This window comes from Erythrolamprus reginae, chromosome 5 (assembly GCF_031021105.1).
Source record: "Erythrolamprus reginae isolate rEryReg1 chromosome 5, rEryReg1.hap1, whole genome shotgun sequence".
In the NCBI taxonomy this organism is placed as follows: Eukaryota; Metazoa; Chordata; class Lepidosauria; order Squamata; family Dipsadidae; genus Erythrolamprus; species Erythrolamprus reginae.
In genome coordinates, this window is record NC_091954.1 from 18,797,856 (window position 1) to 18,812,148 (window position 14,293).

A 14,293-nucleotide genomic window follows, 5' to 3' on the forward strand; every position below is an offset into this window, starting at 1 on the left:
TTATCAATCCTTTTAAAGAAAATGCTAAATATTCTAAATGCCCGAGGAGTGTGTGTAATATTTAAAAAACCACCACACTGTTGGGAAACTTACCATGGCTTTGAATGAGGAAAAAGTTGGGTAATTTCAATAATGAATTTAATTTAAAAATAACAAAAATTGAAATGGCTAGAGTTTGCGCTGCTTATTTTCTTTGTAGAATTATAGTTCTCAGGGTTTTTCAGCTAGAAGTCAAAGTAATTTTTATACTGTGGAACTAGGCTGTTTTTAATGAATTTTTTAGTTTAAAATTGTAATTGGATTGGTGGGTATTGGATTTGTTATTATGTATTGTTTTTACCTTGTTGTGAGCCGCCCCGAGTTTGCGGAGAGGGGCGGCATATAAATCCAATAAATCTAATCTAATCTGCATTAATAGAAAGGTAGAATCAAGATCATATGAAGTGTTAGTGCTGCTTCATGATTTGACAAGACCATACTTGGAATACTATATCCAATTTTAATCACAACATAAAAAAAGATGTTGAGATGCTGGAAAGAGTGCAGAGCAACAATGAGGACATTAGGGAGCTGAAGGTTAAAACATGAAGAATGGTTGCAGGAATTGGGCATATCTAGTGTAGTGAAATGGAGAAAGAGTGAATTTATAGCAATCATCCTATATTTGAAAGGAGTCAACCCATTTTCCAAAACAGCAGAAGGCAAAGCAAGGAGCGATGGATGGAAACTAATTAAGAAGCCAAGCAACCTAGAACTAAGGAGAAGTTTCCTGACAGAACTATTAATGAGTGGAACCACTTGCCTTCGGAGAGGGGCGGCATACAAAAATAAATAAATAAATAAATAAATAAATAAATAAATAAATAAATAAATAAAAGTTGTGGGTGCTCCATCACTGGGGTTTTTTAAGAAAAGGCTGGACAGCCACTTCTTTGAAATGGTATAGGGTTCTTGCTTGCTTAGAAGACCTCCCAGGTCCCTTCGAATTCTGTTATATAAATAGAAGCTAACTTGGAAAAAAAGCTAATCAGTCTGATTAATATCCGGATGGGCAACCCCAAAGAAATGCTAGGGCTATAGTTTAGGAAGGAAGTCGAAAAGAACACCGGAAAAAAAAGCAATGGCAAAATCCCTTTCCATTTTGGTGTCAGAAAAAAAATACATACTCGGCCATATCCCTCTGGGCCAGGAGTAGGCAAAGTTGGCTCTTCTATGACTTGTGGACTTCAATTTCCAGAATTCCTGAGCCAAATACAGTATGCTAGCTCAGGAATTCTGGGAGTTGAAGTCCACATGTCATAAACGACCCAACTTTGTCTACCCTTGTTCTGGGCAAACCTCCTAGGTCAGGGGTCTCTAACCTTGGCCACTTGAAGACTTATGGACTTCAACTCCCAGAATTCCTGAGCCGGCAAAGCTGAGGAATTCTGGAAGCAAAGCTGGCTGAGGAATTCTGGGAGTTGAAGTCCACATGTCATAAACGACCCAACTTTGTCTACCCTTGTTCTGGGCAAACCTCCTAGGTCAGGGGTCTCTAACCTTGGCCACTTGAAGACTTATGGACTTCAACTCCCAGAATTCCTGAGCCGGCAAAGCTGAGGAATTCTGGAAGCAAAGCTGGCTGAGGAATTCTGGGAGTTGAAGTCCACATGTCATAAACGACCCAACTTTGTCTACCCTTGTTCTGGGCAAACCTCCTAGGTCAGGGGTCTCTAACCTTGGCCACTTGAAGACTTATGGACTTCAACTCCCAGAATTCCTGAGCCGGCAAAGCTGAGGAATTCTGGAAGCAAAGCTGGCTGAGGAATTCTGGGAGTTGAAGTCCACAAGTTTTCAAGTGGCCAAGGTTGGAGACCCCTGTCCTAAATGATGGAGACCCTTGAACGAAGACGTTTCTCTCCTAGAGTGCGACGTTGCCTAGCGACCGTTGCCAGCAGCAATTTTCCGCGGTGGCGGTTTCATTTTGACTGAGGGCAAGACGGCCGCGCGAGCGAATAGGCATTATCTCTCCGCGCATGCGGACTATTTGCGAGAGCGCGAGACAGCGCCGGGCGGGGGGGGGGGATCCGGCGACGACAGCCGAGAGCAGCTGCGAACGGCGGCGGCGTCCTCCGAGAAAGCAGCACTGAGAGAGCAAATGGCGGCGGCGGCGGAGGCCGAGTGGCCCTCCCTGTGCGAAACTTTCCTCAGCGCCCTCAACCTCTCCTATGTGGAGTCCAAGAAGGATCCGGACACCGAGCCCTACCGCTCCAAGTACAGCGCGCGGGAGCTGCTCGAAGGCCTCAAGCAGCTGCTCGGCGCCGGAGAGGCTGGAGAGGCCGAGGGCGTTCGCGGCCCTGCCGAGGAGGAGGAGGAGGCGGCGGCGGCCGAGGGCGAACAGCGGCTACGCGCCGTGCGGCTGGCCGTGGTCGAATACGAGCTGGGGGTGAACCACACCGACACCCAGGAATGCTCTGCCGGCGAGGAGCACCTGGCCAAGTGCCTGCAGCTGCTGGAGCGACACCGCATCTCTCGCGACTGCGTCTCCCTCTACATCCAGGCCCAGGTGCGGGATCATCCAACAGGAGCCTGCAGCGAATGGAAGCTCGTTGGCAACTTTAACATTTGTGGACTTCAGGTCCCAGAATTCTCCAGCCAGCATAGCATATCTGGAGCATAGCTGGCTGGAGAATTCTGGGACTTGAAGTCCACAAGTCTTAAAAAATTGCCCAGCTTGAAGGACCTGTGGTTTTGGTGAATTCTTTTGTTTATTTATCTTTGGAATTTTGTAGTGTTAACATCGCTTTTTGTTTCATGTATTGATTCTTGATTTAACTGTGCTTTATTTAGGCAGTAGCTACTCTAAGATAAATAATATGCATCTCAGTGTAATTCCTTCTGTTTTGGTTCTTTCTTTAAAAAATTTTCTATTTCTGTGTATGAATTCCATCCTTCCGAGGTGGGTAAAATGAGGAGCCGGATTGTGGGGGCAATATGTTGGCTCTGTTAAAAAGTGCTATTGCTAACATGTTGTAAGCCGCCCTGAGTGTAAGGAGAAGGGCGGCATAAAAATTGAATAAATAAATAAATAAATTATATTTTTCTGAATGGGTTGACATAATTTTCTCTCATGGAGATTTGTATAAAGTCTTCAGAGAGGGGCGGCATACAAATATAATAATAATAGTAGTAGTAGTAGTAGAAGAAGAAGAATGACTCCTTGTAAGACATAAAAGAGAAACACCAGGGATATATCTATTTCATGCTACTCCAAAACAATAATAGAACTAGAAAATATCCCAAGAATTCTGGGAGTTGAAGTCTTATAGTTGTCAAGTTTGAAGACCTCTGTGATATACAGCAAGACAAGGATGGAAGTATTGCATTCTGCAAACTTTCCCCTTAAGTCAACCAGGATCTTGAGCCGCTTTTGCATGCATTGACTGACTCCCAGAATTTCCCCATGGGTTGAGTTTTTGACATTGGAAGGCCTATTTAGAGGAGTGTGCCATGTTAAAGACACTAGTTTGGCACTTATGTAGAATAGAATGAGAGTTGGAAGGAACCTTGGAGGTCTTCTAGTCCAACCCCCTGCTTAGGCAGGAAACCCTACACCACTTCAAACAAATGGTTATCCAACCTCATCTTTAAAACTTGCAGTGTTTGAGCGTTCACAACTTTTGGAGGCAAGCTGTTCCATGGATTAGTTGTTCTGACTGTCAGGAAATTTGTGTGTGTGTGCTTGTATTTTTGAGTTCTAAAAGAAAATAGTTGACAAAAGGCATGGCTGGATGGTGATGCAAAATTATGAGAGTTGGGTAATAAGACTTTAGTCTGTATGAGCTGGTAAAAGCAGAATATTGCAGTGTGGATGGTGTTTCAGTATTGACAGAAGCATTGTTTTCACCCATTTAATGATCTGTTTCAGCTGTGATCAGACAGCAGTATTGCCTTGATCAATTCCTCAGCTTTGCAATTTGCTAATTAAGAGACCCAGTGAAAGGGGTTGGCTCCTTTGCATCTTTCACAAATCAGAATAAGAACTTTACAATTTAATTATTAGAATTTTTCCCTACTTCATACTGGAAGCCTGCAAAAGAAATATCTATTCTAGGCGATATAAGGGTTGGAGTGGTGTGAGAATAGTAACAGTCTAGCATGCTGTGTCTCTTTGCTGTCATCAGTTCTGTGTTTGTGTTAGTCATCAAGGAAATTCAGCTGTTCTATGTAGCATACATAGACTGGCAGTAAGGAAACTAGTACATACTGCTTGTTGGAAGCCAGCATCCAATATCCTATGCTGTTGAAGGCAGAGTTGAATGCCTGTTCGGTTATTTACCAGATTACTCTGGTCAGCCAGGAATTTTATGCATTACATTATTAAAAATCCCTTTATTGTATTTCCTGCCAAATAACATTTCAGTGATAGGAACCATTGTTCGTAACATCCGGTTTAAATTACGCCTTCAGTGACACAATATTTTCCTTAAAATTATAGAATTGAAAAGAATACCTGATGCAATATTTTAGATTGTTTTTACTGCTCCTAATAGGTAAAATTGACATTAAACACAGCTTGTTTCCTAGGAGCTGTCCCTGACTAAAGCATGATATGTTTCCAGCCCTTGAAATGATTCTGGTATTTCTGTTTAGTGCAGTTTATACAGTATTTATTTCTGAAATGACCCCATGTCATTCCTATGTAATTTCAATTTTAGGTTATCTGCCATTTGTCATTTTAAAAAAATAAACCCATTTGTCCCTCATGTTTTGTAGAATAATCTGGGTATCCTCTGGTCAGAAAGAAATGACATTAAAACAGCACAGACTTATCTGGAATCTGCAGAGGCTTTATATAATCAGTACATGAAAGAGGTAATATGTGAATCCATTTACTTCATAATTTTGTGTTATTCCTTGAATGTGGATGATTGAGTTTTCCGAGAAAATGCACCCAACAATATTTAAAGGTTTTCCTTTTATGTGTCATGCTTTTTAAAATCAATAGCTAAACCTAGATGTATCAAATGTTGCAATTGCAAAAAAAATATTTAAGCATTGGTGCAAAAAACTGCTTAGATTGTTAGCATCAGTACAACATTAAATTGTATTAATATTTTAAACATTTTAACTACTAAAGAATTTCCAAAACAAACTTACTATTACTTCTGTTAGTTTTACTAGTTGTATTGAAATATTATAGTAAGAGTATTGTGTGGCTATAATGCTACAAAGAACAATCAAATTTCATTGTTTTTTTTATAAAGCACTTTGTAATGGGACAGACTCACCATGCATTACAATCAGTTGCTTTTGTTACATTGTTACATTAGTACAACTGACCTATTGTTATAGCCATCTTTGGCTCTATTTATATATGGAGCTACTCCAGGAGATATTTTCAGACACATTTTAATGAATTATAGCAGAAAATTGGTGAATGAATGAATATAAATGTAGAAAATATTTCCCTTGGTTTGTGTTATTGTTCAGGTCTTATGTAACTGCATTTTCGTTCTCCTTTGTTGGACCAAGGAAAACAGAATCTACCCGATGTTAAACAAGTGGCTAACAGAATATGCTATACCAGTGATGGCAAACCTTTTTTTTCCTTGGGTGCCAAAAGAGTGTGGGCAAGTGCTACTGTGCATGCACGAGTGCCCATACCCATAATTCAATGCCCGGGAGGGCGAAAACAGCTTCCCCCACCCACCCCAGAGGCCCTCTGGAGGCCAGAAACGGCCTGTTTCCTAACTTCTGGTGGGCCCATTAGGCTCGTGTTTCACTCTCTCTAGGCTCCAAAGGCTTCCCTGGAGCTGAGGAAGGGTAGAAACACTCTCCCCCACCCCCTCAGAGGCTCTCTGGAAACCAAAAACGCCTGCCCAGAGCCTCTGGGAGCCAAAAATCAGCTGCCCGGCACACACATGCATGCTGGAGCTGAGCTAGGGCAACGGCTCGCATGCCAGCAGATATGGCTCCGCGTGCCACATGTGGCACCCGTGACATAGGTTCGCCATCACTGTGCATTGCAATAAAGTTCACTGATCTGGATGTGTGCTAGAGCCAGTATTGCTGTTTTTACTTTGTGTTTTTAATTGCTTTGTGTTTTTGATTAGTGCCCTTATCTATTGTTAACTGCCCAGGGTCATGACAGTCATATGAATTTAAATATTTTTTTTTCTCATGAAGAAAAATAATTTAATTGCTTTTAATTTCTGCTATTTCATTTTGTTTCTATGTTTGGAATGATTCCTTAGAGCAGAGGTGTCAAACTCTATTTCATTGAGGGCCGCATCAGGGTTGTGTTTGACCTCAGGGGCCAGGGTGGGTGTGGCCAACTGGACTTAACTCGTCTCAGGGGCACCTGTGTGGCCTCCTACTCTCTATTTTCAGCCTGGATGGCCTCCTACAACTCTACCACAGAAAACGGAGCTTGAGAGGGCTGCGGGCAGCCCTCCCTAGCTCCATTTTCCCTTGCAGAGGCACCACAGGCTGGTCCTTCACTCTTTCTAGGGTGGCCCTGCAGGCCAGATCTAAGCACCGGGCAAGCTGGATCCAGCCCCTGGGCCTTGAGTTTGACACCCCTGCCTTAGAGTCTTTCCTAGTTCTAAACAATTTTGCCGTAGTACTCAAATGCAGCCAGCAGAGGGGGCACAGGTTTGCTACATAATGTTACCTTCAGCACACGCTGTCTTTTGCAGAATGGGAACCCTCCCCTTGATTCCAGTGAGCACTTCATGACAGAAGAGAAACTCTCAGACCAAGAGCGATCAAAAAGGTGGGTGAACTGAGGGCTAGAATGGAAATTGGTGAAAGGGTTAATTTTGTATCATTAAAACTAAGACGTTGTTTCTCCAGGTTTGAGAAAGTCTACACTCACACACTGTACTATCTGGCCCAAGTCTACCAACACCTGGAAATGACTGAGAAAGCTGCACAGTATTGCCACACTACTCTCAAACGGCAGCTTGAATATAGTGGTTACTACCCAATAGAATGGGCTCTCAATGCGGCCATTTTGTCTCAATATTATCTCACCAAGGTAATTATTTCCATGTTTTCCTCTATGTATCAAATTTGTTAAATCAAAATATTAAAAGGATGGTGCTTATTGGCAGGCATTAGTTTCTGCATGGACTCATCTGGTTGAACTGGATTGCTGTTAAAATTATTTTGTCAAGCAAATAGATCTGACATTGATTTTCAGTTATATAACTTGTTTTCGTGCATTTGATCAAAACTGGGTCAGTAATGTATAATAATTAGACATATTCAGTAAGAGTTGGTATGAAATCTCAAAATAAATTTGCTACTGTTTTTATTTATTTTTATTTGCTGAGGAGTTTCCTTCAGCCTTGGGCGACATTTGCTTACTGTTAAATGACACCTATTATAGGATATGTCAGTTTAGTGAGTTTTATTTTATGATTACAATATAAAATAGATGAACATATTTATGCCCACATACCCTTACACTCAGATCAGTAAAATATTGCTACAGAAATTATCTCAAATTTTAGGATTCAGGAAGCATGTTTTATCTCCCAAAAGGTAGAGAAGGGAACTAGAGGATTTAATTCTTACTGACAGAGATGACACTAACTCTTATTCTGTATACTGTTCTATACACTCCCTTTGACAAAAATGACTGCAAGTTGCCCACGTCCACATATGACACCCCCTTCTATGATGTACCAATGCATGCTTTGATTGCATCAACCATTTCCAAATAAGAGGGCCATGCAGATTGGTGTGTATTATTTTAAGGGACGCATACAAATCAGGTGACCATTATTTTTACCAGGTCAAACAGCTGTGCAAAAATTTTTAATTAGACATGTTGTTTTATTGTCCCATTGTGTTTTTCTTCAAGATCTGATTGTTGTATTAAACCATTCTTTCTTTTACTGTATTTTTTTTAGTATAAAAGCTAGTCAAAGACTAATCAAGACCATAATGAAAATATTTGGCAAAGTGCTATGCCTTTTTAGAGTGTCTGGCTTTTATATAAGTGAAAGTTATACTCAATAATAAGTAGCAAAAGATTGGTGGTGACAATCATATAAGTATTTATTCATTTTTTAATGATATTCTCTTTTGGAGCAATTTTTATGCAGGCAAAATTTCATTTGCTCTGTGGGTTTTCAGCACTTGATGCTATAAAATCAAGCCACATAGATCATCTAATTTAAATGATTTACAATTAAATAAAATCTAGGAGCGTATTATGGTCCAGACACAAACACTGCTATATTGTTTCCCTACAGCAATGTTTCATGGAATCTAGGCATTGTTTAGCAGCTGCCAGTGTCATCATTGGCCAAGCTGGACAGATGCCATCTGCAGAAGACAGTAAGTAAGCTCATTCCAGTTTCAACTGGGCTGATACTGATTTTGGCTTAGTGTCAATGCTAAAGGCCTTGCTTTCTTTTCATGACTTCAGCCATTGTCCCCCTTCATCCCTGTTTGTAATCCAATCAGTTTCACTATTCAGTTGTTTTTTGTAAGATTAAAATGAGGCTTCAGTTCAGAAAGAAAGTAAAATTACCTCTTTCTTTTTACCAAACTAGAATACGGATAGCTTATAAATGTTTTTGCCCCTACTGTTTCTCTTGCATCAGTAGGAGTAAAAATGATCAGAGGGAAGAGTAGCAGCATGAGAGGAAATTTCACAATGAGCAAGACCTGCTCTTATAGCAGCCATTTCCTCTGAAATCTTCCATGGCCCAGAGATTAAGTAACACAATACTTTCTGAGGTGAGGGGAAAACTTATACTAACCGTATTGGCTATCCCTAATAATTTTTACATTGTTTTAAAATGTTCACTTACGTTGAGAAGGTTCTTTATAAGTACTCCAAATAAGATTTTATTTTCAACGTTACGCTTATATCATTGTGAAGGTTTTGGTGTGGATTTAGGCTATTGCCATGCTAATGCTAGGGGGAAAAGGTTTTGGCTATTTTGCTGTTAGGAAAGAAAACATTTGATAGGTTCTTCATTAATATAATTTATGTTTCCAACACACTCTGCTCCTTTTTATTTATTTAGTTTACTTGAAGAGTTGATATAGAAATTGATTTAAATTATTTTAATCCTACTAGGAAAACTATATTTCACTTCTAAATTATGTTTATATCCTGCTTTCCCAAATGGAAATTAGCGGCGCCAAGGAAGTGTCAAGAAATTGATCCATGTTAATATATGGAATAGCTTCAGAATCAGATTTTGGCTACACAATCAGCTTTTCTTTATAACTGTTGTATAGTTATTAAGAATGAAAGTTGGAATCTTGAAACAATAACTTGTTCTTTTCTTGGGAAAACTCTTCCAGGCCTAGCTGGAGGGGGGGCAGCTTAACATATGGTATATTTTTAAAATCAGATGAATCGGAGCAAGACCAGCAAGATCTTCAACAGAAAAGAGCTGAAATTGCGAGATGTTGGATTAAATACTGTTTGAACCTGTTACAGGAGGCCCGAAAACTGCTTGAGGTATGCAAGGGAACATATGCAAATAACTCTGACTTGTTGCTGTTTACTATTGTAACTATAATCCTAAATAATTACACACCGCCTACTGTAACAGAAGCACTAAGAGAGCTGTTTCATCCTAGCCCTACATTACTTTAAGACTAATCTTCAGTAGCAGTTCTTTACCAGTGGGTGGATCAGGACAAAGGGGCAAAAATGTGAATGTAGAATTCAGTTTTTCTCATATATCAAGCTGTTTTCATATCTTACATGTACACTATTTTGTTCTTGCCTAAGCATAGTACAAGCATCTCATTCAAAACTCTTCCCCATCTCATGCAGTAACAGACGACATTACAAAAAACCTGTTTGCTGTGCAATGAAATATCAGTGGAGTAGAAGTAAATGTTAAGGACTTTTTAAAAAGAAGAAAAAAAGTGGGGAGGGAGAAATCCTATGGGTTTCCTTGGAGGGCTTATTTGAAGCCTAATTTCTCAGGCAGACAATAAAAAGGGAAGGCTATGAGCCAGTTTTGGATGCTTGAAAGCCACAAATTGCTCATCCCTAAGATATCTATTACATCTACAACAATGGGAGCTAGTTGTTAGGTTCTAGAAATTGTGTGGTGTATAAAAGCACACAAGGGCTTCTGTTTCCGTAACAAACATTTAATTGTGTGTCTGTCAACTATAAATACAAAAAAGGCAGCATCGAGTACAGTTAAAAGAAAAGCATACAAATGTGTGATGATAGATTTTGCCCATTCTATTACTTTTGAGTTTAAAGAGATGTTTTAAATTATTTTTGCTTTCATCCTAATAATTAGTCACAGTTTCTTCTTGGAATATTAAGCTTGTCTGTTTCTGTACCTAAATATGCATCTAAAAATTGAAAAAGAGGCCTCATGGAAGAACGTAAAGGGCTGTGTGATTGTTTAACTCTGCTATGTGCATCTAAAGTAGCAAATCGCTCTTAGTACTGCTTTCTTATTAAAGAATTGACTATGTTTGTACAGAGTGGTAATGTAACCATTACCATACTAACTCACAATGCTTGGATTGTTTTCCTGGCACATCCTGATAGCAGGCATAGCCAACAACTGCTCCCTCTGTGATTTGTTTCCCAAGTCAAGATAAAAGAAGAGTTTTGGATTATTTCTCTTGAAAGATTGGAAAAAGGATCATATTTGGCTATCAAGTACAACACAATTAAGAAATTGCAGCTCAAAGTGGAATCGGGGCACAACCAAGTCAGCCGGCATTAAGCAGAACTCATTCATGTCTGTTAATTTCTTTTCAGGCAGGATGGATATTTGTCAGGTTACCAAGATGTCTTTCCAGGTATCTTGGCAGATGTGAATATGTCAACATTTCACAAATATTCACATAAACTGCAAGTGTGCAGTGCGCTGCTTTATGAGAGTTCCTTTAGATATATAATTCTAGTTTTAATTCTTCTATTTGAGTTGTAATATACAGTAATTCAAGTGAAGTCTGAGAAACTAGTTGTAATACACAGAGAATTGTTGCAAAGTTTAGATGCAGATTCTTTCAAATTGCAAATGAAAAGATAGGAAACACCTTCTAAGAAAAAGAAGTAAACAATGTTGGAATTAGTCTAATTAAAATTATAAACAATTGGAGTGGTCTTTGTCATGCTAAGAACTTAGAGCTGTTCTTATGTAAGGAATTAATTCATTCTGTGATATTCAAGCCCATTATTTAAAATCAATTCTGCTGATTTTAGGACAACATTGGTGAATTCGATCCCGACAGGCAAGTGGAACTGAAAGCCCAGCAGGAAAAAGAGGAGGATGAGAAGGAAAAAGAAAGAAAGAAGGCTGTTCTTTTTGGAACTAGTGATTTGTGCGATTCTATATTGGCCATGGAAGAGAAAGTGAGTTGTGTGTTTCCATTAGACTTCAAAGAAGCCAGAGAAGTCTTCTTAGTAGGTCAAAACTATGTCAATGAAGCAAAAGAGTTTTTTCAGGTAGATGGGTATGTCACTGATCACATTGAAATTGTCCAAGACCACAGTGCTTTATTTAAAGTACTGGCTTTCTTTGAAGAAGATTTTGAGAGGCGTTGCAAGATGCATAAGCGTAGGGTCGATATGCTGGAGCCACTGTACTCAGGCTTAAATCCTCAATATTATCTGCTGCTTAGTAGGCAACTTCAGTTTGAAATGGCAGATACCTATTATGAAATGATGGATTTAAAAGTGGCCATTGGCAATAAACTAGAAGAGCTCGACTCCCACACAGTAAAGAAAATAAATTCACTTGCTCAGATGGCAATGAAATTCTATGAACTCTTCTTAGATTCACTGAGAAACCCTGATAAGATCTTCCCAGAGACACTTGAGGAAGATGTCCTGCGCCCTGCAATGGTGGCCAAATTCCACATTGCACGCCTTTATGGCAAGCTTATTACTGCAGATGGCAAAAAGCAGTTGGAGAATATGCAGACCTCTTTGGAATATTACTCATTTCTAGTAGATTATTGTGAGAAGCACACAGAAGCAGTGCAAGCTATTGAAACTGAGCTAGAACTGAGTAAAGAAATGGTTGATCTTCTTCCAGCCAGAATGGAAAGGCTAAAGGCAAAGCTTTTAACTTCCGCGTAACTGCTTTTGTTTCCATGGCATTGTGCAATATTAATATGATGTCTGTCTAAAAAGAGAGTGTCCCTTATGGCAGTTTCTTTGTAGTAATTGAACACCTTTTCTTGCAAATACCTGATGTGACAGGCAGCATGGAACCTTTCACGGGCAGCATGGAACTTGCTACAGGCTGAAAACTGTCCAATGTAGTTGCTCTCCCACACTTCAATATTAAATTATACAGTGAGTGGTCAACTGATGCTCTGTATTATTTGCACCCTTCTGACATGCAAGCCTTCCTGCCTTATCTTTTTCTCCTTCCACTGCATGGCCAGTTTCCAGCTGCAGTGTTGTTTTCCAGCTATTTCCTATACTAGGGAACGTTTTGTACAGTCCTAGCTATCACCATAATCTAGGCACTTGGCTGTGTGGCACTGATCCAGATTTAGATTTACCTTTAAGATTTTTGTTAACGAATCACTAATTTAATTGTGTCATTTTTTGTATATGTTGTCTTTCTATCCCCTTTTAGAGGAATCCATAAATAAACGTACTTGATGGCATATTGTCTTGGCATTTTTTTGTGTGTGCAAAATAATTTCATTCATTTCATTTGATTTATTAGACTTGTATGCCACCCTTCTCCGAGAACCCGGAGCAGCTCACAACATGCAATACAAACAATATGTATAGAAATCTAATAGTTAAAAAAAACAGTAACTAAAATCCCATTATATAAAAAACAGTCTACTCAATCGCATCCATACATAACATTTAACGGTCAGAGAAGAAGGGGGATGATCTAGCTCTCCCATGCCTGGCGACATAGATGGGTCTTAAGGGTCTTGCAGAAGGCGAGGAGGGTGGGGACAGTACGAATCTCCGGAGGGAGCTGATTCCAGAAGCCCAGAGCCACCACAGAGAAGGCTCTTCCCCTAGGTCCTGCCAGACGACATTGTTTGGTTGACGATACCTGGAGAAGGCCAACTCTGTGGGACCTTATCGGTCGCTGGGATGTATGCGGCAAAAGGCAGTCCCATAAGTATTCTGGTCCGATGCCATGTAGGGCTTTATAGGTCATCACCAACACTTTGAATTGTTGTTAATAGCGGTGGAAACTGTCAATTTCTTTTAATATTCTCTTCAACTTTAGATTGGGGGCTTTTTTCACTGTGCCCTAAAATTTACAAACATTCATTTGTTTTCATTTTGCATAATTCCAGCTATGGGAAAGATATTTAAGGGAGGAAAAAGAGAGAGAAATTGATTGGGGAGGAAAAACTCACTTTAGTTCCACAGGAATATCATTTTTAATTGATAAATTCATAAGAACAGAGTTTTTCTACATTTCAAGTTAAGAGGTTTCCCACATATTTAAAGCCTTTTCTATATGAACTGCTAATTAACACCGTTGAATGCTTTCTGTGAATCTAGGAACATCGGTGCCATTTGTTTACACAGGTGCATCTCGTAATATGCCAATGCATATATGGACTTTGGGGAGAGATTAATCAACATGATCACAACAATACATTATAAACAACTAGCTAAGGTAAATGAAGACATGATAGAGAATAGCTACTATAAAAATGCATATTTTGCCAAGACTACTTATTTCAAACAAATAAAACTGGAGAGAAAATATTTGGAAGAATTAAATAACATCAAGGTATTTATGATTAGGAAAGAAAGCAAGAATAGGTTTGAAAACATTGCAGGAATCAGAAAAGATGAGGCTTTGGGCTACCAGATTGGGAATTGTACTACCACGCCTTGGTACTTACATGGGTAAAACAATGGATTAATTTGAGAGACATGAGAGACTACTAACGTTAGAAGGGTATGACCTCCAACTAGGCTGGCATTCTTTCTTATGTATGGGAAGAAAAAAATACATATCTACTTTATGTAAGGAATGTATTTAGTCTGGACTAAAAAGAACAACACTTGGTATTTCAATATCAATTTGACTTTCAACTGTGGGGGCATTGGTACATCCTAACGTTATTAACATGGAAAAAATTACAAGATACAAGTATATATAGAATGACAAAGGGGAATTAACTTAGTTGCCATGGGATAGATATTGCAGGGTGGCCTCATATGAAGATACAATATTGTTATAAGAAAAATGCTAAAATGTATGATTTCAACAAAGATTTATTTATTTTATTTTATTTATTTATTTGATTTCTATGCCGCCCCTCCGAAGACTTGGGGCAGCTTACAACATATAAAAAC

The 14,293-nt window shown here is 39.3% G+C and overlaps 1 protein-coding gene across 1 annotated transcript; it reads left to right on the top strand.

The window, feature by feature from the left end:
- Positions 1–1,849: 1,849 nt before the first annotated feature.
- KIFBP (kinesin family binding protein) lies at positions 1,850–12,615 on the top strand. Its single transcript, XM_070752182.1, has 7 exons — positions 1,850–2,545; positions 4,756–4,854; positions 6,681–6,757; positions 6,838–7,021; positions 8,247–8,331; positions 9,363–9,472; positions 11,198–12,615. The coding sequence occupies exons 1-7, from the start codon at positions 2,138–2,140 to the stop codon at positions 12,074–12,076; spliced, it is 1,842 nt and encodes a 613-aa protein (XP_070608283.1). The 5' UTR covers positions 1,850–2,137; the 3' UTR covers positions 12,077–12,615.
- The last annotated feature ends 1,678 nt before the right edge of the window (positions 12,616–14,293 follow it).

Excerpts from the sequence above, each read along its gene's own strand:
- KIFBP (XM_070752182.1), top strand. The coding sequence starts at position 2,138 with ATGGCGGCGGCGGCGGAGGCCGAGTGGCCCTCCCTGTGCGAAACTTTC. Across the intron at positions 8,332-9,362 it reads GATGCCATCTGCAGAAGACA|ATGAATCGGAGCAAGACCAG; the intron begins GTAAGTAAGCTC and ends TTTTAAAATCAG. Across the intron at positions 9,473-11,197 it reads AGGCCCGAAAACTGCTTGAG|GACAACATTGGTGAATTCGA; the intron begins GTATGCAAGGGA and ends TGCTGATTTTAG.